The sequence below is a fragment of the Carcharhinus amblyrhynchos genome, chromosome 10, assembly GCF_965287045.1.
Source record: "Carcharhinus amblyrhynchos chromosome 10, sCarAmb.v2.hapA, whole genome shotgun sequence".
NCBI classification, from domain to species: domain Eukaryota; kingdom Metazoa; phylum Chordata; class Chondrichthyes; order Carcharhiniformes; family Carcharhinidae; genus Carcharhinus; species Carcharhinus amblyrhynchos.
In genome coordinates this window covers 85,464,416-85,491,624 of record NC_137333.1, presented here as the reverse complement: position 1 = coordinate 85,491,624, position 27,209 = coordinate 85,464,416, and the positions used below count along the sequence as shown (strand labels likewise).

Genomic DNA, 27,209 nt, shown 5'->3' with positions numbered 1-27,209 from the left:
GCCTCTGAACTCATTACAACCTTGGTTCAAACAAAAGAGCTGAGTTCCAGAGGTGAGGTGAGTGACCACCCTTGATATCAAGGCAACATTTATGGGAATAAGGAATCCCAGCAAAACTGGAGTCAATTGAGTCACTCCCAGTTCTGGCTATAATATCACAACTACTTTTGCCATTTTAATTTTGATAACTGAACTAGCATCAGACTCTAATTTTGTAGCAATTGTAGTGGAGTTAAGAATTTGGAACAGATCACTCTACCCAAATTATCCAAAGCTATTACCAAGAAAATTCAATTGTGTGTGTGTTCAGGAACCATTCTCTTAATGAAAAATTTGGTAAACAAATGAATAGACTTTTGAAAACTGCATTATGAACATAGAACAGTTGTTGCATATTGCCTTTTATCTCCAAAGTAAAAGCTTGGCAAATTATTTTTTTCTTAAATCCCATTTAAAAACAGCAGGTGGGTTAGCTCAGTTGGCTGGACAGCTGATGTGTGATGCACAGTGATGCCAACTGTATGAATTCAATTCCCAAACTGGCTGAGGTTATTCATGAAGGTCCACCTTCTCAATCTTGTCATCTGCCAGAGGTGTGATGATCCTCTGGTTAAAATCACCACCAGTCACTACTTATGATCATCTGGGACAATGGCAACTTTACCTTTATTGCAATACTGTATTCCTGTAACAGAGCTTTCCAGTTTGATTTATTATTGTGACATGTATTAGTAGAGTGAAAAGTATTGTTTCTTGTGTGCTACACACTCAAAGCATACTGCTCATTGAGGAGGAGGTAAGTGCAGAATGAGGTGTTATTTATCATAGAGGACTTAAAATGGCACCTTCTCCCCACTAATTGTGTCCCTACAAATCCCCTTAATATTGAGTCACTACAGAATTAGAAACAAAATTGGAGCTTCTTGTGGGTAAATAATCAAAGACAGAAACAAGTTGTGTCGAAAACCTACAAAATAAGCTACTTAGCAGACTAAGTGTAGGGATGGCATTGTATACAAGAAGAAACTTCCACAAATTTGTTGTTGCATCAAATCAATTTTAAACTGATCAAGAATAGAGTATTGCAATTTGTTAAGCCAAACTACTCCAGAGGAGGCAATGGCCTAGTGGTATTACCGCTACACAATTAATCCAGAAACTCAGGGGACTTGGGTTCAAATCCTGCCATGGCAGATGGTGGAATTTGAATTCAATAAAACATATCTGGAATTAAGAATCTACTGAGGACCATGTCGATTGTCAGAAAAATCCATCTGGTTCACCAGTGCCCTTTAGGGAAGGAAATCTGCCATCCTTACCTGGTCTGGCCTACATGCGACTCCAGAGCCACAGCAATGTGGTTGACTCTCAACTGCCCTTGGGCAATAAATGCTGGCCAGCCAGTGACACCCATGTTCCACAAATGAATAGAGTGCATTAATCCTAGCACCTTGAATATTCACATCAAAGAGGTAACTTGATGGGTCTCATTTTCTCGCAGTGGTTTTAACTGATTCATCCTCCAATGCCCCATGCCTGTAGGATGAGTTTGCAGTGACTCATTTGTTAAATGAAATATCCATTGGTCCTGGATAAATGTTAATTTTTTTTGGGAGTGTACTCAGTGCCAGGGAAGGGGGAGGAGTGCAGGGAAAGAGAAAAATCACTTCCACCTTTTGCTCAAACACCAGATAAGCAACACTCAAGAAAATTCTTCATCCAAAAGAGTAACCATTTAATGAAGACAAGTACAATACATGGAAATGATAAATATATTGGCTTCTTGTAAGAATGATAAACAATATTCTAAGCCAAAACAATGTTTTTATTCGAGGGTGAAAAGCTCATTTGGATTTGTTGCTGCCTAAGATTGCAATGTGTATAAACCAGCTATAGAAATTCATTGTTTTATTAATGTGAAAAATGTAACATTATTCCACAAGCAGAAAAGGCAACTTTTAAAAAGGAAAACACCAATGTGTTTATGTTAAAAAAAATTAGTCAGACAAGATAGTTGTTTTCCTTCAATTAATTAGTGTTCATCCCAGCTCAATCACCAGACTAAGATAAATCAGCTAGAAAAACCTTTAAATTAGTTTTATCAAACACCCATGACTGTCCCACAGACACAGATGCACCTACAAACACAGTCTCCTATGCAATAGTTTGTGATCATATGTTAATTTTTTAAAAAATCATGAAAAAAGTCTCTTAAAAATACTGAAGCAAAGGCTGACTATCAGATTTCTTCAACTAGAAGGCAAGAGAAGTCATAGCATTAAACAACTATGGTTTCAAATCCTAGCCTCTTGTGGTGCTATAGTACACCAAAGTATTCTTAATAACTCTGGCCTGGAGCACTCTCCTTTCCTGCACCACAGGTGGTAGTGGTTTCAGCTACCTGGGTCCTCCTTAAACATTGCCCCAAGCCACTGGTTCTTTGTCACAAATGTGACTGTGTCAAAATTTGTTTTTAACATTAGTGAAGAATTTTTCAAGTTTTATTATGTCACAGGTACTATAACCTGCAAGTTACATATGTTTAGAAATGGCAAGGAAATAATTATGCAGAAAGAGGGTGCATTATGTTTGAATGAAATGGTGCTTTGAAACATAAGATGCATTTAATTAAAAGTTAACAGAAACTCCATATTATTCATTTGAAATGTTGGCTCATTCTGGTAGTGCACTATTCACCCTGAATGAGTAGGCAGTAGATCCTTCACCCAAATTCTTCAGATCTTCCAAGGAGGAAACACAGGGGTCATGATCCTGCAGCATCAATGGCAGCTGGGAAGACACGTGTTCAATGCGTCGCGAACGCCTCACAGGAGTCAGAAATTTCAAATCATTGATCACAGGATTAATCTTTTCCCTTGGAGCTGCATTTTTAGCACTGTTGGAGAGGAGATTCAATAGGTTAGAAGATGAACTGTACTAAGTCACCTTTTGCAAAGTCAATACGATTTTAAAATTTTCTGGTCACTGAATAAATTAATCAGATGGGAATAAAAATTATAAATATTTTACAGAGCCAAACTAGGCAAACATGTAACCATCCTGCAGAGCATTTGCTAAGCATCATCTGGAACTAGGTCCAAGTTAAAAAGTGCACAATTACTTGCTTTGTTTTTGAACAGCAGCTAAAAATCAAGAATATACTTACCAATGAATATTGGGTGTTGCTTTCACACTATACTTAACAGATGATCCTCTCTCTTGTACTTTACTTGGTGTCAGTATTTGCTTCAAAGGGGTCTTCATGCTTTCAGCTTTAACATCATAAGTACCTTCATCATCATCGTCATTTTCTTTGGTCTCCACTTCAGAGCCCTCTTCATTATCGGTTTCATCTGCCACTTGCTCCTCAGGGGATTCCTGATTTCCTATCGTGGGCTCCCCTTCTTGCTGTGTGTGAAGCCACTGTTCATCCACTGTCAGATCATCCTCTTCATTACCAGTGACAATAGCCAAGAGATCCTCTTCATTCTCTCTGGAAATACAAAGTTCTTTGGTTGCAGCAATGCATGTCTCTTGCCGCTCTAGAGGGGGATCTGAGTCATCATTTGTGCAGTGCACAGTTTCCTCTTGAGAGAGCTTCTGTTCATCATCTTCAGGAACTACCAGTTCACTCCCACAATATGGTTCCAGTTTGGGATCTTTCTGTGGTCCATCATCTTCAGATTTGTTTATTCCTATGGAGACAAGGAGTGGATCATAATCTTGCAATAATGTTGCACTGAGATTCCCTGACATCATTTAAAAAAACTTCTGAATGGACTTTTCCACTTAAATCCTGATTAATTGTAAGCATATGAGGAATTGAATTTGCTATCAAACTCCCCTCAAACAAAACAAACCTATTCGGTTTCGGTATCCATCAGAGAGGGAGACAGGAGAGGGTTAGTGGTCATCCTAGAAAACACATTTCAAAACTTTTTTTTTGCAATCCCTGGAATAAAAGTTTAAATTTATTTATTAGTTTCACAAGTAGGCTTACATTAACCTGCAATGAATTACTATGAAACTCCCCTAGTCGCCACACTCAGGTGCCTGTTCAAGTACACTGAGGGAGAATTTAGCATGGCCAATGCACCTAACCAACATGTCTTTCAGACTGTAGGAGAAAACCGGAGCAGCCAGAGGAAACTCATGCAGAATTTCCTCCGCACAGACAGTGACCCAAGCCAGGAATTGAACCCGGCGTCCTGGAGCTGTGAGGCAGCAGAGCTAACCACTAAGCTGCTCCTCACTAATATCATAAATTGATTTGTGGATTACAAACATACAGGAAAAGCAGCCCTCACAAAGGCCTATTTATTATGAGCATAATATACTCCAATGATATAATTTAGACAATGCTCAAATCAAATGATGTGAAGTTGGGAATTCAAAGCTTTCTTTGGGAATCCAGTCTAAATGCAGCTATAAAAGAGTGTCTTCAAAAGAAAAACAAAGAAAAAGAAATGGGAATGCTGGCACTCAATGAGGAATTTCAAGGAAAACAGGCCGATTACCCACTTCAGGGTGAAATAAAGATTCTTCAAATTAATCTTATGATAAAAATTTGTGTGGCGAATCTTGAAGGTGGATATCAACCAATCGGTAGCCTTGACACAGTGTCATTTATCCCACCAGACGCCATTTGCCTCAGCATCTATACCAATTCTCTGTGAATTAATCCAGGCCGTCCCATTTCCCCACTCTATCCTATAACTTTGCAGTTTATTTCCTTCAAGTGCTCCTCAAATTTCCTTTAGAAATCATTGATTGTCTCTCTTCCCATCACAGTCATGAGCAACAAATTCCAGGTTATTAGTACTGACTGCAAAAATAAACAATTCTACTGCATATCTTGGCCCCAAAACCTTGAATGTGTCCCCTAGTCTTCACGCCATTAATTAATGGGAACAACTCGTTCTTGTCTATCTTATACAAACCAGTTGTAAACTTGCACATATCTGTCATATCTCCGCTTTGCTTCAAGGAGAACAACCCCAGCTTCTCCAAGCTAACCTTGGAGCTAAAATCCTGCAAATATTCTGTTCAACCCTCACTGTACCCACACAAGGCCCCTCATGTCCTTCCTAAAGTGTGGTGACCAGAACTGGATGTGATACACTAATAGGGGTCTAACCAGAGCTTTAGAAAGGCTCAGCCTAACTTCCTTTTTTTTTTAAATATTCAATGCCTCTATTCATGAAGCCCAAGATTGCAAATGCTTTGCCAATACATCCTGCTACTTTCAAAGATCAATACACATGAGCCTCCCAGTCTGTCTGTCCCTGGATGGTATGGCAGCATTCTCAGAATCAGAAGTCAAGGAGAGCTCACTTGAGCAACAGAGGTTGAGGGGAGACCTGCTAGAAGACTACAAGATTATGAGAGGCATGGACAGAGTGGATAGTCAGAAGCTTTTTCCTAGAGTGGAAGAGGCAATTACTAGGGGGCATAGGTTTAAGGTGCGAGGGGCAATTTTTAAGACATGTAACATAAGAACATAAGAAATAGGAGCAGGAGTAGGCCATCTAGCCCTTCAAGCCTGCCCTGCCATTCAATAAGATCATGGCTGATCTGAAGTGGCTCAGTTCCACTTTCCCGCTTTCTCCCCATAACCCTTAATCCCCTTGCCTACCAAAATCCTATCTACCCGCGTCTTAAATATATTTAGCGAGGTAGCCTCCACCACTTCAACGGGCAGAGAATTCCAGAGATTCACCACCCTTTGAGTGAAGAAGTTCCTCCTCAACTCTGTTCTAAACTGCCCCCCCCCTCCCCCCCCCTCCCCTCCCCCTCCTCCCCCCCCCTCCCCTCCCCCTCCCCCCCCCTCCCCTCCCCCTCCTCCCCCCCCCTCCCCTCCCCCTCCTCCCCCCCCCTCCCCCTCCCCTCCCCCTCCCCCTCCTCCCCCCCCCTCCCCTCCCCCTCCTCCCCCCCCCTCCCCCCCCCCCTCCCCTCCCCCTCCCCTCCCCCCCTCCCCATCTTGAGGCTGTGCCCCCTAGTCCTGCTGTCCTTTCTGAGCGGGAAGAGTCTCTCCACCTCTACCCTATCCATCCCATTCATCATCTTATACGTCTCAATAAGATCCCCCCTCATCCTTCTAAACTCTAACGAGTACAAGCCCAGTCTATTCAGCCTCTCTTCATAGCTCAACCCCCTCAACTCCGGTATCAGCCTAGTGAACCTCCTCTGCACTCCCTCCAAGGCCAAAATATCCTTGCGTAAGTGCGGCGACCAAAACTGTACTTACGAGGCAGATTTCTTTTTTTTTACACAGAGTGGTGGGTGCCTGGAACTCATTGCCAGGGAGATAGTGGAAACGGATATGGTAGTGACTTTTAAGGGGCGTCTTGACAAGTACATGAATGAGGTGGGAATAGAGGGATATGGTTCCCGGAAGCGTAGGGGTTTTAGTGAAGTCAGGCAGCATGGTTGGGGCAGGCTTGGAGGGCCGAAGGACCTGTTCCTGTGCTGTAATTTTCTTTGTTCTTTATTCTTGTTGTTTGATGGGTGAAACGCTCCAGTCAACGGATTTGAGAGCTACGGGGTATTTGCTGCTGGGAAAGTTATTCCAACAACTTACGTCAAATCAATTGTTGCTTCCTTTGGGCGGCATGCTGGCAGTGGTTAGCTCTGGTGTCTCACGGCTCCAGAGACCTGGGTTCAATTCCGGCCTCGGGTCACTGTCTGTGCGGAGTTTGCACATTCTCCCTGTCTCTGTGTGGGTTTCCTCCAGGTGCTCTGGTTTCCTCTCAGTCCAAGATGTGCGAGTTAGGTTGATTGGCTGTGCTAAATTGACCCTACGTCAGGGGGATTAGCAGGGTAAATATGTGGGGTTATGGCAATAGGACCTGGGTAGGATTGTGGTCGGTGCAGACTCGATGGGCCAAATGGCCTCCTTCTGCACTGTCGGGATTCTATGATTCCTATATTGGCCAATGTGTCCAACTGAATTATACTTAAACTAACGTCATAAAATAATTGGTTTCAGCCAATGACAGCAAAGACAAAAAGACTTGCATTTATACAGTGTCTTTCATGACTGCCGCCTTGAGGGCATTTTCTAGCCAATGAAATATTTTTGAACATCACAAATGTGGCGATCAATTTGCAGAGGAACGGTGATCATAATCAGATAGTCTATTGTTGATTGAGGAATAAATATTGGCCACTGGGGATAACTTGCTCTCTCTCCTTTGAAGGGAGATCATAAGGCATTGGAGCAGAATCAACCCATTCAGCCCATTGAGTCTGCTCTGCCATTCGATCATTGCTGATATGTTTCTCAACCCTCGGGGATGAAATGCTACCCAACTGAGCCACAGCTGGCAAAAGGAATCCAGATAAAAAACCTTCACTCACCAAAAGTCTCCCGCTCCCACACACTATTATTCCAGGTGGAAAATGTACATACACTAGTCAGGGGACGAGCCCTATCAGCTTAGTAATAGTGACTCCTTAGATAATCACTGTTAAGACTCAACTGGCCAGAATAGACTCTTGGGGAAGGTGCCAACTCACCATCATTTGGTTTCTTGGGAGTCTTAGTGTTTTTCAAAATATCTGCAAGCGTATTACGCAATTCCTCTGCAGGCTAAAAAAAAATAAAAAAGGGATCAAGATCTCAAAGATTCATGATTAAGGACAGAAAGCTCTGCACAATAATGAACATGACCGGATTAAATACATCAAAGAGTGAAATAGCTCTTCTTCATTGTGTGCAAATGCTGTTATCAACCCAAGCCAACCTGCTGCAAATGATGCATGGAGATCAAGAGAAAATCACTTTGTTTAAACACTTAACTTACAGATATTACATGACATAGTGGCACAGTGGTTAGGAACATAGGAATTAGGAGCAAGAGTAGGCAATTCAGCCTGCTCCACCATTCCATATGATCATGGCTGATCTCCATCTCACCCTAACTCTACTTTCCTGCCTTTTCCCCCCATAATCTTTTATCCCACTTCTGATCAAATATTTATCTATCTTTCTTGAATCCATTGATTCTGCATCTACAGACCTCCAGGGCAGTGAGTTCCTTAGATTCACAACTGGCATGGGAGCACAACGATGAGCACTGCTGCCTCACAGCACCATGGATCCGAATTCTATTCCGGCCTCGGGTCATGTCTGTGTGGAGTTCGCACATTCTCCCTGTGTCTGTGTGGCTTTTCTTCGGGCGCTCCAATTTCCTCCCACAGACCAAAGATGTGCGGGTTAGGTTGATTGGCCATGCTAAACTGAACCTAGTACCAGGGGATTAACAGGGTAAATATGTGGGATTACTGAAATAGAACCTGGGTGGGATTATGGTCAGTGGAGTCTTGATGGGCCGAATGGCCTCCTTCTGCACAGTAGGGGTTCAATGAATCTATGATAACCTCTGTGAAAAGTAGCTTCACCTTATCTCTGTCTTGAACCTCCGCCCTCTTACTGTACAACTATGACCTCTTGTCCTAGACTGTTTTAGAAGGGGGAACATTTGGTTAACATTTACTTTATCAATCCTGTTGAATATCTTATTTCCCTCAATCAAATTTCCCCTCGTTCTTCTGTACTCCAGCGAGTACAAACCCAAGCTACTCAACCGCTCATCATATGACAACCCCTTCAAACCTGGAATCAATCTAGTGAACCTCTTCTGAACTGCCTCCAGTGCCACCACATCCTTCCTCAAACAAGGTGACCAAAACTGAACACACTTCTCCAAGCGTGCTCTCACCAATACAGTTGTAACAACATTTCTCTACTTATTCACTCTAAACCCTTTGCAATAAATGCCAAGATTCCATTTGCTTCCTTATATCATTCTGCATTTGCATACCCACTTTGAGGCTCATGGACAAGGACACCAGATCACTCCGCACAGATGCTTTCTAAATCAGTTTCTCATTTAAATAGTAATTTGCCCTTCTATTTTTCCAGCCAAAACGGATAACCTCACATTTATCCACATTAAACTCCACCTGCCAGATTCTGGCCCATTCCCCTAGCCTGTCAATATCCATTTGTAAACTTTTTATCTAAGAACATAAGAAATAGGAGCAGGAGTAGGCCATCTAGCCCTTCGAGCCTGCCCCGCCATTCAATAAGATCATGGCTGATCTGTCGTGGCTCAGTTCCACATTCCCGCCCTCTCCCCATAACCCTTAATCCCCTCTCTTATCAAAAACCCATCAACCCACGTCTTAAAAATATTTAGCGAGGTAGCCTCCACCACTTCAACGGGCAGAGAATTCCAGAGATTCACCACCCTTTGAGTGAAGAAGTTCCTCCTCAACTCTGTTCTAAACCGCCCCCCCTTTATCTTGAGGCTGTGCCCCCTAGTCCTACTGTCCTTTCTGAGCGGGAAGAGTCTCTCCACCTCTATCCTATCCAACCCATTCATCATCTTATACGTCTCAATGAGATCTCCCCTCATTCTTCTAAACTCTAATGAGTACAAGCCTCGTTTATTCAGCCTCTCCTCATAGCTCAACCCCCTCAACTCCGGCATCAGCCTAGTAAACCTCCTCTGCACTCCCTCCAAGGCCAAAATATCCTTGCGTACGTACGGCGCCCAAAACTGCACACAGTACTCCAGCTGCGCCTCACCAATGCCCTATATAGCCGCAGCAAGACCACCCTACTTATATTCAATCCCCCTCGCTATGAAGGCCAGCATCCCATTCGCCTTCCTGACCACCTGCTGCACCTGCAAGCTGGGTTTTTGCGACTCATGCACAAGGACCCCGAGGTCCCTCTGCACCATTGCCTGCTGCAGTTTTTCGCCAAGTAAGTAATAATCCTTCCTACCATTATTCCTACCAAAGTGGACCACCTCGCACTTGCCAACATTAAATTCCATTTGCCAGTTCCTGGCCCATTCGCCCAGCCTACCTAGATCCTTCTGCAGACTCTCCACACCCTCCGCGCAATTTGCCATTCCACCAATCTTGGTGTCATCAGCAAATTTCAACACCATACACTCGGTTCCCTCCTCCAGATCATCTATATAAATGGTAAATAGCTGAGGCCCCAGCACCGACCTCTGGGGCACTCCACTAGTCACCAACTGCCAATCCGAATAGCACCCATTGACCCCCACTCTCTGCCTCCTATTTGACAACCAATCCTCTATCCACGCTAACACCTTGCCCCCAACTCCATGTCCCCTAACCTTCTGCAATAACCTCTTGAGGTACCTTGTCAAACGCCTTCTGAAAATCAAGAAAGACCACATCCACCGGCTTTCCTCTATCCACCGCCCTAGACACATCCTCATAGAACTCCAGTAAATTTGTCAGACACGACTTCCCCTTAACGAAACCGTGCTGCGTCTGCTCTATCAAGCAATTCCCCTCAAGATGCCTCGCTATTTCCTCCTTGATGACGGATTCTAACACTTTACCTACAACAGACGTTAAGCTAACCGGCCTATAATTCCCTGCCTTTTGCCTGGCACCCTTCTTAAACAACGGCGTAACATTAGCCGCTTTCCAATCTTCCGGCACTTCCCTGGAATCCAGCGACGTCTGGAAAATAACCACCAAGGCATCCACTATCACCTCCGCCATTTCTTTCAGAACCCTGGATGCATTCCATCCGGTCCTGGGGACTTGTCCACAATCAGCCCCTCCAGTCCTCATCATAGCCTGATTTCCCACCTATTTTCACGTCTTCAGCAAATTTCACTATGTTACACTCTGTTCCTAGGTGTAGATCAATGATATAGATTGTAAATAGTTGTGATCTGAGAACTGAACACTGCAGGACCCCACTAGTTACAGATCAAGTGGAGAAGTACCCATTTATTTCAACCCTCTGCTTTCTATCAATCACAGTAAGAAGTCTGACAACATCAGGCTTAAATCCAACCGATAAATTGGTTGGACTTAAACCTGGTGTTGTCAGACTTCTTACTGTGTTTACACCAGTCCAACACCGGCATCTCCACATCATGACTTATATCAATCAACCAATTCTTAATCCAAGCCATTTCTCTACCCCCAACCCTTTGGGATCTAACGTTCTGGATCAGTGTCTTGTGTGGCACCTTATCAAAAGCCTTTGGGAAGTCCAGATAGATCACATCTGCAGGATCCCCATTATCTATCTTGCTGGTTACATCCTCAAAGAACTCTAGCAGGTTTGTCTAACAAGACTTGCCCTTCACAAAACTGTGCTGACACTGGTGAACTGAGCTTTGCTTTTCCAGATGCTCAGTCTCCTTAATGATTGACTCCAGCAACTTTCCCACGTTTTGCCTCTCTCCTTTCTTGAATAAAGGCATCACGTCTTTTCTCATTTTATTGAGAAATAAAAGAATGACCAGGGTGAGGTTACGGCCGGTCAGGGATAGTAGTGGGAACTTATGCATGGAGTCAGAAGTGATAGGTGAGGCGTTGAAAGAATACTTTTCTTTAGTCTTCACTAAGGAGAAGGGCCATGTTTTTGAGGATAAGAGTGTGATACAGGCTGGTAGGATGGAGGAGGTAGATGTTGAGGGAAGATGTATTAGCAATTTTGAAAAACCTGAGGATTGTTAAGTCCCCTGGGCCAGATGGGATACATCCTCAGATACTTTATGAGGCAAGAGATGAGATTGTGGAGCCTTTAGCTTTGATCTTTGGGTCCTCACTGTCCACGGGGATTGTGTTAGAGGACTGGAGAGTGGCGAATGTTGTTCCTATCTTCAAGAAAGGAAATAGGAATGACCCTGGTATTTATAGGCCAGTTAGTCTTACTTTGGTGGTTGGTAAGTTAATGGAAAAGGTCCTCAGGGATAGGATTTATGATGATTTGGAACGATGCCGCTTAATCCAGGATAGTCAGCACGGTTTTGTGAGGGATAGGTCTTGCCTCAAATTTGATTGAATTCTTTGAGGAGGTAACTAAGTGCGTAGACGAAGGGAGAGCAGTTGATATCATATACATGGATTTTAGTGAGGCATTTAATAAGGTTCCCTATAGTAGGCTGGTCCAATCTAACTCAAATCATTGGTTATCATGCCATGTTTCCTGCCTCAGCAATATGTCTGCATTTACAGAAAGAACAGAAGATCCATGTGCTGGTACTGTAAAGAATAGATTGCACAAATTTAGACAAACTAACATTTTGCCATTAATATGGCATAACTTTAGTCTCTCTCACTTAAGCGATAAACCCAATATGTCACCCGAGAATTTGTAGAGTGTCGAATTAAAAAGACAGTTGTTTCATTTCTATCCCAGTTTTCAGGATTGTAGAAAAATAAGGCAAGAGTACCTGTGCCCCGATCTTAATAGCTTGTTCATAAATAGTCATGACATCGTGGACTGATCCTTTGCGCTGTTCAAGATGTGCGAGGCAGATCCAGTACCTTGCAAACTTCTTAGCCTTTGGAACACTCTCAATGAAACTCTGAAGGGTCTGCAAACAATCTTCACTTGGGCAACCCTGAAGAGACAATATAAATTCAGATTTGCAAAATCCACATCAATGTTCCACTTCGTGGATTGGCCAGCCCAGAAAGCAAAATAAAAAAAAACATGCTTCCCTTTCCCTGGAAATTATACTCAAGGAACTTCCTGCACTCAGACTAAAAAGCAAATAAACTGCCTAGCTTAGCCAAACTCCTTGAACTATCTAATATCTTGAAAACTTACAGTCGAATGGGAAATGGAAACCTTAATCTCTTAGAAGCCACATCCTATGACCCAGCTGGCTACTACTTGATGTATATAGCAATATTTTGTTGACTGAATGTTATCAGGTCAAGCCTTTTCTGGTCAACCGGGCTACAGTGGTTAGCACTACTGCTTTCAGCGCCAGGGACCTGGGTTCAATTCCAGCCTTGGGTGACCGTCTGTGTGGAGTTTGCATGTTCTCCCTGCGTCTGTGTGGTCGTTCCCCCCGCCACCCCCCCACAGTCCAAAAAGTGTGCAGATTAGGTAGATTAGCAATGCTAAATTTCCCCCTATCCAAAGATCTGCAGGTTAGGTGGATTGACCATGCTAAATTTCCCCTTAGTGTCCAAGGATGTGCAGGTAGATTAGCCATGGTAAATGCTCAGTTACGGGGATGGGGGATGCTGGGTAAGATAGTGTTTCAGAGTTGGTGCAGACTCAATGGGCCAAATGGCCTCCTTCTGCTCTGTGGGGAATTTACACCTCTAAGGGGTACCCTTGATTTCTACATCAGTATATGAGCCCTTGGTAATTTGTGATGCCTTTGTCCCCACCTCACTCAATACTTTCCTATAATCTTTGTCAAGTCTTGGAGAGTGCTGTTTTCACCTTCACAATCCATCTAATTATTTAGTTTCTTCCCATCAAAAAGGAAGAAACTCAATTCAACCTTACCTCATTAATCCGTTTCAGGCATTCGGAAAGAGTCCGGTTGATTTCGCTCACGAGTTCATTCTGGTTTTCCTCCTCAACAATTGTTGTCCAAAGTGATTTCACCGGTTCTTCTGCAACTTTCTTTCTCTGCAAGGGTGTCGTTGTTGGTCTTTTTAACAATTTTCCTTTTGATGCCGCTAGTTGTGTTCCACTTTGGGATAAAATTATGTCAAATAAATCAAAGTATAAAAATGAAGCCATCATAAACCTTTGGAACTGAATGATTTTCTGTTAATATATTAAAAATACCCACAACATCAAACATTGGCTGGAAAATATGGCTTGCAATGCTTGTTCAATATTTCAACATTTTTCCCCCCCAGGAAAAATATCCTAAAACCCAAAGAAATGAGGAGTAATTCCGTTTCAATTGAACATTACCCCTCAAATGGTGGGCAAATTTATGAGCTATTGTAAACTAGTAAAACAAATGTAACCCCAGCATTTTAAAGAAAAGTGATATATTTGAGAATATACAATAGGTCAATACTTGATTCAGTTTGACGACTGTCTAAAAGCAAAGTAAACCTGTTCGAACACAGGTGGAGGAAAATTACAGCACAGGAACAGGTCCTTTGACCCTTCCAACCTGCACTGACCATGCTGCCTGACTGAACTAAAACTCCGAAACCTTCCGGGAATCATATCCATCTATTCCCATCCTATTCACGTATTTGTCAAGATGCCCTTCTAAGTTAGAGATGGGCATAAAAATGCCAGCCTAGCCAGTGACGCCAACGTCCTGTGAAAGAATAAAACAAATTCCCATGATGGTCTTTGTCCAGAAGTCACTTATGGCATGCACGTAGGTGCAGCAAGCTATTAGGAAAGCTAATGGAATGGTAGCCTCTATCGCAAGAGTAAAGGAGTAGAGAGGTCTTGCTTCAACTGTATAGAAGCTTGGTTAGACCACACCTGGCGAACTGTGATGTCCTCTTACCACAGAGAGGATATTATTGCCACAGAGGGAGCGGACAAAAGGTTCACCAGATTTGTACCGGAGATGGCAAAACTCTTTTGTGAGGAGAGATTGGACAAACTGGGCCTGTATTCTTTAGAATTTGGAAGAATGAGAGGTGATCTCATTGAAACCTACAAAATATTTAACAGGACAGACAGGGTAAGTGTAGCAAGATGCTTCCTTTGGTGGGGGGTCTAAAACCAGGGGGCAGAATTTCATAATGAAGGGAAAGTCACTTCGACAGAGATGAGGAGAAATTTCTTCACACACTGGGCTGTGAATCTTTGGAATTCTCTATCCCAGAGGGCTTTGGAAGCTCAGTGTGTTTAAGGTACGGATTGATAGAATTCTGATTAGCAATAACAGTAGGTTCTGGGGATGGTGTGGATAAAAGATAGTGAAGTGTCTGACCAGCCATGATTGTATTGAATGGCAGTGTAGGCTTGATGGGCTGAATGGCCTAATCTTGTTCCTAGCTGGTGACACCAGCATCCTGTATAGAATAAAACAAGTTCCTGTGGTGGTCCTTGTCTAGAAGTCACTGAATACATGTATGTAGGTACAACAAGCTATTAGGAAAGCTAATGGAATGTTAGCCCCTATTGCAAGAGGACTTGAATAAAGGAATAATGAGGTCTTGCTTCAGTTGTATAGAAGCTTCACATCATCAATTATTGCTACCAAATGAGATTACCAGATGCTGACGATAATTTAAAAAAAATAAAAATTACCTTTTTTCTTCTATGGATCCTTTCTGTTTCATGAGTTTATTGTTGCCACCAACACCTGAAGGCTTCCATGCTGGGTGTCTTGCAAGTACACCTCTGGAGGAGTTTGGGAACGGTGCAGTAATTTTCTTTGCACTTACTGTTCGACTTGTCACAATTGCAGCATCACCATGGCCCGTTGGTTTAAAATCTATTTTTATATTTAGCACATCAGTTACAAGTGGTTTCTGGCTGCTTGAGGTACGGAGGCCGGGAGCTGCAGTTAAACTCTTTTGTTTACTATGGGACGTGACATTTAATGTCCTCCTCACAGGTTGCATATTTTCCACCCCCTTTGGTCGAGGCTTGTGCAGTATGCCTCTGGATTCTTTACTGGGCATCTCTGAGGCATGTGTCACTAGGTCAGATTTCTCCTGCTTCCTCTCCTTTTGTTGGGAACCCAATCGAAAGGATTGGATTTTGGATTCTACAATCTTACCGCGAAACGAGCCTGCTACAGACTTCTTAGCGGTAGAATTAGGTGGCTTTGGTTTATTGCTCTTTTCAGCCATCATTAATCTAGATCGCTCATTTTTGACTGCAAGGAAGGACTGGCTGAGGGTGACTTTATGCAATTTTGCTTGAGTTTTTAGCTTTACTTTTTGTTCCACATCAGAATGGGTCTTTTGGTCAAATGGCAGTTTTTCGGATTCAACGCTCTGCTGGCTGGGTACTTTGGTTTTGTTTATAGTTACACTGCTATTTCCTTTCAATTTTTGGCCTACTTTCAAATTGTTTTCTTGGGCAGATGGTAGCAGTTTCTCCGGTGGAGAGATTTGCTCAGCAGGCATTTCGGTTTCACCGGTAGCCAAGTTAGTATGCTCGAGAATTGGGTTTGTCCCTTGCATCAACGATGCGGATTTAGGTGGATTAGAGGATTGGGATATGGTTCTATTTTGCACCAATTTATTTTGAATAGTTTCTTTTGACTCAATTTTTGCCCCTCCAGTTACCTAAAAAGGAAGTCAAGAGAAAATGTTACTGTTTTGTCTAAACACATAACCAGTTCCCATCTCTACAGATGGAGCTGTCCAGGCCCATTCGCTGAACACTCTCAGGACCTTCACTCAAAAAGCATCTTAAACCAATTGTTGTGTTTCCCCAGTTAAATAGGTGCAATATTGCTCCAAAGAAAATATGTCTTGCCCATTATTGGCAAATTAGCCTTTAAAATGGAAGGCAAGAAACAAACACTTGAAGCTATTCAATCATTTTTACCCCAGTTGAAATGTGTCCATTGGTGCGATCTGTTTTTGCCTAATTTATTCTGGTTTTTCTCAGTAGACCTTTAATTTTTATTTAAAAATTTACCTCACAGCTTCATCAATTTTTGTGACTTTTGTTTTGTTACTTTATATTGCAAAGAGACAAGTTTATGAAACAGAACATGGAAATCTGTACACAGTCTTGGAGCCAGTTGATACAATGTATTAGAAAAAAACTCAACATTAATATGCTTTGTGAAGGTCTGCATTCACATTTAGACTGTGTTACAAGAATTTAAGAAATCGCATATGCCCTGCAATTCATCATCAATTGAGGCTAATCCAACTTCTGTCAAATCCCCAAATTCAAGGTCAGCACGGTGGCAGAGTGGTTAGCACTGTTACCTCACAGTGCTAGGGACCCAGGTTCCATTCCTGACTTGGGTCACCGTCTGTGCGGAACGTACACGTTCTTCCCGTGTCTGTGGGGTTCCTCCGGGTGCTTAGGTTTCCTCCCACAATTCCGAAAGATGTACTGGTTCGGTGCCTTGGTCATGTTAAATTCTCCCTAAGTGTACCCGAACAGGTGCCAGAGTGTGGTGACTAGGGGATCTTCACAGTAACTTCATTGAAATGTTAATGCAGGCTTTAACAAAAACAGAAAAATGCTGGAAAATCTCAGCGGGTCAGACAACATATGTGGAGAGAGCATAGAGTCAACGTTTCAAGTCTCATAACAAGTCTCTCTCCACAAATGCTGTCAGGCCTGCTGAGATTTTCCAGCATTTTTCTGTTTTTGTTTCGGATTCCAGCATCTGCCGTATTTTGCGTTTATCTTAATGCAAGCCTATATGCGACACTAATAAATAAACTTAAACAGGCAACACATCAATAGGAAGCAATATACATTTCTTCTCTGTACCCACCTTTGCTTCTCCCTGCCATTTAAAAGCCTGAAATTTCTCAAAGTTTGTCTTGTCTTTCAAGTATACCCTTCGAAAAAAAAGTCAATGTAATCAGAGAGGCATTGTCGCAGTCAAATCAACTAGCTTACAAAATAGACATGTATTGGCATCATTAACATTCAAAAATAACATTTAATATTTGTAGGGAGATAGTTATATTTTTAAAAGATATTTTCACTGTTATGACATCACAATGAAAAGACAGCATCATGAGGGGAGTGAGCAGTTATAAAATTGCTAATTACCAACTGGTGTTCATTAAATCAGAGGTGAACCATATATCAGTGGACCAAAGGTAATTGTGAAGGCCACTTGAATAGAATCAACAAGTCAGGTGCTGTTCATATACTATTTTAGATAGTGTCAACTTAGCCCAGTCAACTGGACAGTTGATGCAGAGCAATGCCAACAGCATGGGTTCAATTCCTGTACCAGCTGAGGTTATTCATGAAGGCCCCAGCTTCTCAACCTTGCCCTTCACCTGAAGTGTGGTGATCCTCAGGTTAAATCATCACCAGTCAGCTCTCCCACCTCAAATGGGAGGACAGCCTATGGTCACCTGGGACTATGGCAACTTTACCTTTTTGGATGAAAATTCATTGCCTCCACATCATAGACGTGCAAAAAAGGATCAAAAGCTGGAGATTTTTATGATGGAGCACAGACGATAGCAAGACAGTGGAATGGAGTCAATGGAATGAAAGGCAAGATTTCAGAAAATGCCAACATTTAAAATAGGTTAGTCAGGTAATGGAAGGAGAGGGGGAAATAAAGGGATTTGGGAAAACTGGGCAGGAATTTGGGTTTAAGGCCACTAGTAGTGTGGAGGATAATCACCAACATGTACTTGGACTGACCAGCCTGTTTTCATTAGTATTTTTCACTTAACCCCTTGAAAAACCACCCGCCTCCATCATTGTAACAAAGCATGATTTCATATCTTCTTCAGAATGGCTAAATTAACTCAATAGATCCAAGAAAGGACAGGTCAGTTGTTGAATGCAGTAGCCAGCAGGTTATAACTAGTGGAGTGCTTCAAGAATTAGTGCTGGGACCTCAGTTGTTTATGATCCATAGTAGCAACTTAGATGAAGAGGGCGATTGATGTAGCTAAGTTTTCTGATGATATAAAATGAAGTGGGAATGCAAGCTGTGAAGAGGACACAGACGGAGGCTGCAAAGAGATGAGCGAGAGGGAGAAAAACCAAGATGAAGTAAAAGAAATGATGCATATGGCAGAAAAATCAGGTTGATAATAAAAGGGAGAACCTGGCTGAATGCGGAAAGCTCAGAGGGAAAGTGAAAAAAAAATGGAAAATAAAGTATCTACTGAGGGAGACTGGTGGCTAAAAAAAAAAATTCTATTGGAATATTAATAGTAAAAAGTTGGAAAATGAGTGATGTAGCCGATTAGGGAACTAAAGGGAATGTACACATGGAAGCAGGAAGCGTAGCTGAGGTACGAAATAAATACTTTGCATCTGTCTTAACCGAGGTAGATGATGCTGCCCAGGTCTTGGTGAAAGAGGCATGGGTTAGGTAAAAATGGATTAAGAAGAGATAATAGAAAGGCTGTCTGTACTCAAAAGCTGCTGGTCACAGGATAGGAACAAGTGCATTGAAGTATACAATCTTCCTTAACTACGGGACGTAATATCAAGAGGATTCACAAATTGAAAATTGGCACACCTTTGTTCCAAAAAGGAATGCAAGGCATTCAGCAACAACAGCCAGTTTAAAAATAAGTGCCGTCCATGTAAGATGGAGATGAAGAGAACTTTTGTCTCAAGTGGGTCATTAGTGTGTGGAATTCTCTGTCCCAAAGAGCAGGGCTGCTGGATCATTGAACTTATTCAAAGCAGAGTTAAATAGATTTTTGATAGACAAGGGAGTAGAGTTGAAGTCACAATTAGATCAGCCATGATCTTATCAAAATGCACAGTCGTCTCAAAATGCCAAAGGGCCTAATCCTTGATTTGTTCCTGAAAAATAATTTTTCTGCTTTTATACAATCGGCATAGACTCAGAGTGTATAATCCTTCCGTTGTCATTACACTGGCATAAAGAATAGGGTGATGTTTGAATAAGAACATAAGAAATAGGAGCAGCAGTAGGCCAACTAGCCCTTCGAGCCTGCCCCGCCATTCAATAAGATCATGGCTGATCTGTCGTGGCTCAGTTCCACATTCCCGCCCTCTCCCCATAACCCTTAATCCCCTCTCTTATCAAAAACCCATCAACCCGCGTCTTAAAAATATTTAGCGAGGCAGCCTCCACCACTTCAACGGGCAGAGAATTCCAGAGATTCACCACCCTTTGAGTGAAGAAGTTCCTCCGCAACACCGTTCTAAACCGCCCCCCCTCTTTATCTTGAGGCTGTGCCCCCTAGTCCTACTGTCCTTTCTGAGCGGGAAGAGTCTCTCCACCTCTTATCCTATCCATCCCATTCATCATCTTATACGTCTCAATGAGATCTCCCCTCATTCTTCTAAACTCTAACGAGTACAAGCCTAATTTATTCAGCCTCTCCTCATAGCTCAACCCCCTCCACTCCGGCATCAGCCTAGTAAACATCGGCGCAACATCGTGGGCCGAAGGGCCTGTTCTGCGCTGTAATGTTCTAATGTGCTATGTTCTAAACCTCCTCTGCACTCCCTCCAAGGCCAAAATATCCTTGCGTAAGTACGGCGCCCAAAACTGCACACAGTACTCCAGCTGCGGCCTCACCAATGCCCTATACAGCCGCAGCAAGACCTCCCTACTTTTATATTCAATCCCCCTCGCGATGAAGGCCAGCATCCCATTCGCCTTCCTGACCACCTGCTGCACCTGCAAGCTGGGTTTTTGCGACTCATGCACAAGGACCCCGAGGTCCCTCTGCACCGTCACCTGCTGCAGTTTTTCGCCACGTAAGTAATAATCCTTCCTACCATTATTCCTACCAAAGTGGACCACCTCGCACTTGCCAACATTAAATTCCATTTGCCATTTCCTGGCCCATTCGCCCAGCCTATCTAGATCCTTCTGTAGACTCTCCCCACCCTCCGCACAATTTGCCTTTCCACCAATTTTGGTGTCATCAGCAAATTTTGACACCCTACACTTGGTTCCCTCCTCCAGATCATCTATATAAATGGTAAATAACTGAGGCCCCAGCACCGACCCCTGGGGCACTCCACTAGTCACCATCCGCCAATCCAAATAGCACCCATTGACCCCCACTCTCTGCCTCCTATTTGACAACCAGTCCTCTATCCACGCTAACACCCTACCCCCAACTCCATGCCCCCTGACTTTCTGTAATAACTTCTTGTGAGGTACCTTGTCAAACGCCTTCTGAAAATCCAGAAAGACCACATCCACCAGCTCTCCTCTATCCACCGCCCTAGACACATCCTCATAGAACTCCAGTAAGTTTGTCAGACACGGCTTCCCTTTAAGGAAACCGTGCTGCGTCTGCTCTATCAAGCAGTTCCCCTCGAGATGCCTCGCTATTTCCTCCTTGATGACGGATTCTAACATTTTACCTACAACAGACGTTAAACTAACAGGCCTATAATTCCCCGCCTTTTGCCTGGCACCCTTCTTAAACAATGGCGTAACATTAGCCGTTTTCCAATCTTCCGGCACTTCCCCGGAATCTAGCGACGTCTGGAAAATAACCACCAAGGCATCGACTATCACCTCCGCCATTTCTTTCAGGACCCTCGGATGCATTCCATCCGGTCCTGGGGACTTGTCCACAATCAGCCCCTCCAGTCTGTCGAGCACCACCTCTCTAGTAACAGTAATGTCATCGAGACCCTCCAGTCCTACCACCTTTCCATCTCTAACATCCGGCAAATTATTCACGTCCTCCTCCATGAAGACCGAAACAAAAAAGTTATTCAAGACCTCCGCCATATCCCCATCCCCTACCACTAAGTCCCCCTTCTCATCCTCTAAGGGACCAACATTCACCCTAGCCAGCCTCTTCCTTTTTATATATTTATAAAACTTTTGCTATCCTTTTTTATATTAAGCGCTAGCCCAGCTTCAAGTGGGGAGTTTCATGGTTTTTTTTATTTCAACGTTAAGTGTGACTCAATGCAGTTTGGCTTCAAAAACAAGACAAAATAAAGGGTGCAATTCTATAGAGGATACAGGCATATGTACACAAATCATTGAAGGTGATAGCACAGGGCAAGAATACAGCTCAGGGGGCATATGGGACCCAAGAATATATATAGAGAGGTTCAGAGAGAGTGCGGAAAAGATTTAAAAGAATGGTTCCAGGGAAGAGGGATTTAAGTTGCACGGGATAGATTGGAGAAACTAGGGCTGTTCTTAGAGATCAAGGATAATGCTAAGTGTTAAAAATCATGAGGTGACTGGACAGAGTAAACAGAAATTGTTCCCATTAACGGAAAGATTTTGATTAAAGTTTAATGTGAACAAAAGAACCAAATAAGGGAAAAAATGATTTTAAACATCAAGTAGTTATGATCTGGAATGTGTGGTGGAGGTAGATGCAGTCGTGGTTTCCAAAACACAGTCGATGATTATCTGAAAACATTTGCAGGATGACAGTAAAGGCCAGGGAGGGGGCTATAGTGTGTTGCAGAAAGCCTGAATGATCTATTATTATTTGTGTCACAAGTAGGCTTACATTAACACTGCAATGAAGTTACTGAGAAAATCCCCTAGGCTTCACACTTGCCTGTTTGGATACATAGACGGAGTGCATAGTACGGCCAACGCACCTAACCAGCACGTTTTTCGGACTGTGGGAGGAAATCCACGCAGACACGGAGAACGTGCAGTCTCAGCACAGTGACCCAAGCCGGGAATTGAACCCGGGTCTCTAGAGCTGTGAGGTAGCACTGCTAACCACTGAGCCAAGGTGCCGCTATCCGTATCTCTCGGTGCTATAACTATTTTATGTGGAAATACACTATCTCTAAAACAGAAAGGGCGGGTTATGTTAGTTCAGATGAACGCGCCATAGACTTGAAGACCTAAGATAGGCAGACTGGCATGTTGTACAACTGGGAAAATATTGAAACGGTTTAACGGTCTGAGGAAAGGTCCAGACCAATAAAAAACAAAAAATTACTAATAAATTTTTATACGTTGCATTTGCAAGTTAGAAACATCTTCCACAACCATAGCCTCAGATCTCCAACGCTCCACCAGTCGTTCCCACAATTCAAAATATATGAGCTCAGGGATGTCAGTTTGTATGAAGGATTAGAAATAATAATCAGATTTAAGACTGGTCATTTCACAGAGCTGACCCCGCCCGCATTCCTCCCACCATCTAACTGGCAGGCCTCCCGAAAACGTTGCAATGTCGAGGGTTTAGATAAGAGGCGGAATGTGAATTCCTAACAGTTTGGCTATAGGTACCTGCTCGCCAAACGGCTCCGGGCTTGGATCGCCACATTGTTGGCTGACTTCTTCCTCTGGATGTAGTCTTCTAATTGCTTGCGCTTTTGATCTTCAGGAAAGATGAGAAAGAAGCAGACATGCCACTGTCAGTGAAACACATTTATAATGTAGCGTTAATTGTCAGCAAATACGATTGAATGGAGCTGGGGAAGTTACAACACGTCCCGGAGCAGGGGCAGTTTCTAACTCATTGGGGTGACATACCTGCATAGGACAGAGGTTTCCCCGCGGTGCAGGGAGTGGGGACAGGTGCCATGAGTGCTGTTTTCCAGTCCCTCCGCTCTTTCACACACACATACACTCTCTCGATCTCTCTCTGGCGTTGCTGTTTTCCAGTCTCTCTGTTTTCCGGTCTCTCCCGCTCTGTTTTCCAGTGTCCTTTTCTGTCTCCGGCGCTGCTTTTTTTCCAGTCTCTCTGGTCTGTTTTCCAGGCTCTCCGGCTCAGTTGGCTTTTCCGTTTGATTTTGGCTCCCTCCAGCTGATTGGCTACACTCCACCCTGTGCTCTCTCAAACTGACCAATCCGCTCGCCTGGAAACCCCCTCGGCTGCGCGGGCCGAGCTGTGAGCATGCGCACGAGGAGGAGAGTGGTAACAATGCGACCGGAGCTGCGCAGGCGCCTTGGAACGATAATGTCAGCGGGTTCGAAATTAGAACGCGGTGTTGCCAAGAAGAGAACGTTGAGGCGCGTGACGGTCTCATGCCTACCCTCTGCTGTCATAACATTATGTATCCTTATTGCAGGCTTGCCAACTCTGATTGCAAGTGTCTCTGCTGACTTGATGTGCTTAACCACATCAGGTATGTGATTATTGAGTCTCTCTTTCATAGAATCCTTATAATGCAGAAGTCTGCACCGAGTCTCTGACAGAGTAATTCATCCAGGACCTCTCCCTTCCTGCTCTATCCCCGTAACCCCACACGTTTTCTTCTCTACGAACAATATGCTTTGTATAGCGTGTAAGAAACAATACTTTTCACTATATTAATACATGTGATAATAATAAATCAATTATCCCATGGCTTAATCCATCTAATTTACACATCTTGGGACACTAAAGGGCAATTTAGCACGGCTAATCCACCTATCCTGCACACCTTTGGTCTGTGGGAGGACACCGGAGCAAACCCACACAGGGACAGGGAGATGTTCTGTCAGTTTGGACCTGGGCGTTGCTGTCTAAACGTGACAACTGTGGGGGCCTCAGTCAAGGGTACATTTGCTGGATTGCAATGTCAGAAGCACCTCGCATTCAAAACCAGCAGGCACAGACCAAACTGAGTTTGTGCAGGGAGCTGTGAACTCTATGGGGCAGTGTTTACCTTCAGATTACCACATGAACTGGATCACAATATCAACAGAGATAAGGTATCCAGCTTTAATGTGGTCATGTGATTGAGCAGCATCATAAGCAGTACAAAATGCTGCACCCACATGGGAATGGGCTGCCAGCTATCAGAGGGTAATATACAATGGTGTTCAGTATTTGGGGTTCTTATTGCAAACTACTTGAACTATGGTCGAAACCAACATTTGTTCAAACTCAATAAAGGCAAAATGAATATAAACGATAGAAGTTGCAATTCAGAAGGAAACTTGTTTGATCCCTGTGCTTATTCCAGTGCTGACTATCTCATGTAATTCCAGAACCTTTTCAAATATTTATCCCGTTCCCTTCTAAATGATCTAGTCTGCTAATCAATAGCTACTGGTGATGAAGCAATCCATGAGGACTAACCATCAGTTCAAAGATATCTTTCTCCCTCTCCACTTGGTTCTTCCTGTCTGTTTACTCGAAGTAGTCTCCAGGTTCCATTTCTGCTCTTGCTTCCATGTTGCAGCTGCTTGTTTCCACAGCCATGCCAGTTCTCTCTCCCTCCTCCCTCCCAGTCAGCTCAAATTGAAAACCTCGCTGCTGCTTTCCACACGACCCCCTCTCCCCATCCTCTGAGCTCCTATATCCAATCTCCCTCTCGGCCCTGCCATTCATTGGACAGCAACTTGCATGTGTATTAACACTTTTTAAAGGTAGGAAAATATGCAAAGGTACTTCACACTATGTGGACAGAATTAAGACCAAGCCAAAAAAAACCCGATCAAAGAGGAAGCCTGTAAAGAGTCTTGAAGAAGGAAAGAGAACTGAGGAGGTGTACCAAAGAAAATCCTGAGACTCAGATCTGAAAGGGGGAAGGTATGGCTGGGACTAGGGGCTAGAGTTAGAATAACAAAGAACTCTTCAAGGGCTGTAGGGCGAGATGAAATAACACCAAATTCACTCACTGCCTTGAAAAGGTGGGAGAGGCGGGAACCTTCACATCATTTACGAAGCATTTAGACAAGCACTTGAAACACCATAGCATACACAGCTATGGACCAAGTGCTGAAAAATGGGATTAGTATACATAGGTCCTTGTGTCTGTGCCAACCATCAATGAGCCGAAGGACCTGTTTCTGTTCTGTAAAACTAATGGCTCTATGTCATTGGATAGATAAAGGCAAGGTAATGAAGTGACTCGAAAACAAGAATAAAAAGTTTAAGAAGTCAGAACTATAGAATCCCTGTACAGTCGGAGGCCATTTGGCACATCGAGCCTGCACCAACAACAATCGCACCCTATCCCTATTACCCCACGTGCTAATCTCCCCCAAAGCTAGGGCTAATTTAGCATAGCCAATCAACCTAACCCACACATCTTTAGACTGGAAGGAAACCAGAGCACCCGGAGGAAACCCATGCAGACACAGGGTGAACATGCAAACTCCACACAGACAGTGCCTAAAGCCAGGAATCGAACCCGGGTTCCTGGCACTGTGAGGTAGCAGTGCTAAACACTGTGCCACCGTGCTGCCCTAGAGTTAGTACAATAGACCAAAAGTCTATTGCGAGTCAGCAAGTTCAGGAGTGATATGTGAGCAGTGTTTTTCTTGCCACTAGTTGCCTTCAAACAACCGTGCAACCTCAAACAGACCATTGTACGCAGCAAACTATCCAGCCTTCAGGAGAACAGCGATCACGACACCACACAACCCTACCACAGCCATCTCTGCAAGATGTGCCAGATCATTGACACAGATGCCATTATCTCACGTGAGAACACCATCCACCAGGTACATGGTACATACTCTTGTGACTCGGCCAATGTTATCTACTGATATGCTGCAGGAAAGGATGTCCCGAAGCATGGTACATTGGCGAGACCATGCAGACGCTATGACAACGGATGAATGGACGCCGTTTGACAATCACTAGACAGGAGTTCCCTTCCTGTCAGGGAATACTTCAGCAGTCAAGGGCATTCAGCTGTGATCTTCGGGTAAGCATTCTCCAAGATGGCCTTCATGACACACGACAATGCAGAATCACTGAGCAGAAACTGATAGCCAAGTTCCGTACAGGTGCAGACAGCTTCAACCAGGATCTTGGTCTCTTTTAAGGTTAAACCAAATAAACAAACTTAAGTTAAATCAGGCCAAAGTAAAAGAGGCAGCTCCCTAAAAGGAAGGGGAACAGCCCAAACGAAAACAACTACAAAGGAAACTTAAAAACGTCAAATTAAAATGTGATTATTAGGGTCAATAATGCACTCCAGCCCCTGCGGTGCCCAACGGATGCGGAAGGTGTCACCTGCACCCGTGGACACCGCATGCTCCCTCTCCAGGGACACCTGGCCGCGAACGTAGCCGTGGTAGAGGGGCAAGTCAGGATGGACAGGCCCTTCAATCGCCCACTGCTTGGACGTGTAAATGGTGCATTTCGCCAGGCCCAGGAGCAGGTTTCAACCAGGATCTTGGATTTATGTCACACTATCTGTCACCCCCACAACTTGCCTGGGCTTGCAAAATCTCACTAACTGTCCTAGCTGGAGACAATTTACACCTCTTTAACCTGTACTTAACTCTCTCTCCACTCACATTGTCTGCACCTGTAAATACTTGATTACCTGTTAAAATTCACATCCCAACCATTATCTTATAATTGAGTTTGTGTCCATATATGCCCAGTTTGTGAATCCTGCACTCACCTGATGAAGCACTCCAAAAGCTTGTGCTACCAAATAAACCTGTTGGACTTTAATCTGATGTTGTAAGACTTACACTGTTTTTTTGTGGGATAGGGAAGCAGAGGAATTGAATTTGGATGATCTCAAGTTTATGGACTGTATCAGACCTTCAAATAGTTTAAAAATTCTCTACATTGTAAACAGACACTAGATGGCAGCAACCCAAACTGTGATCAAATGAATGAACAAACCGTTTGTCCGTTATGACATCTTTGTGCCCTCAACTGCATTTCTGTTTTGTAATTCAAACCCTCTATCCAAAGTCTGTAACTACTGATGATTGTATGAAATCATATCTGAAAATGTTCAGCAGCAAGTGGCATCACAAATCAGCTTACAATGGTCTTGAAGACAATATTCACGATATTATATCAATTTCTGTGACCTGATGCATAAAGATTTATATTTAGCATGAGAGTCCAGTGGTTAATTTTTTACTCTGTTATTTTTTAACAGT

The 27,209-nt window shown here is 43.5% G+C and overlaps 1 protein-coding gene across 1 annotated transcript; it reads right to left on the bottom strand.

Annotated features, from left to right (window-relative positions):
* Positions 1–1,728: 1,728 nt before the first annotated feature.
* LOC145349134 (cytoskeleton-associated protein 2) lies at positions 1,729–23,140 on the bottom strand. Its single transcript, XM_080197513.1, has 9 exons — positions 22,896–23,140; positions 22,650–22,740; positions 17,223–17,289; positions 15,056–16,044; positions 13,325–13,514; positions 12,249–12,419; positions 7,519–7,591; positions 3,167–3,695; positions 1,729–2,896 (listed from the first exon to the last, which is right to left on the bottom strand). The coding sequence occupies exons 1-9, from the start codon at positions 22,945–22,947 to the stop codon at positions 2,674–2,676; spliced, it is 2,385 nt and encodes a 794-aa protein (XP_080053639.1). The 5' UTR covers positions 22,948–23,140; the 3' UTR covers positions 1,729–2,673.
* Positions 23,141–27,209: the final 4,069 nt, after the last annotated feature.

Bases quoted from the DNA above. Each gene is read 5' to 3' on its own strand.
- LOC145349134 (XM_080197513.1), bottom strand. From the start codon at position 22,947: ATGGCACCTGTCCCCACTCCCTGCACCGCGGGGAAACCTCTGTCCTAT. The intron at 16,045-17,222 runs GTGGGTACAGAG...CTTCCTTTTTAG, and splicing joins AATGGCAGGGAGAAGCAAAG to GTAACTGGAGGGGCAAAAAT. The intron at 13,515-15,055 runs GTAATTTTTATT...TTTATCCCAAAG, and splicing joins GGATCCATAGAAGAAAAAAG to TGGAACACAACTAGCGGCAT.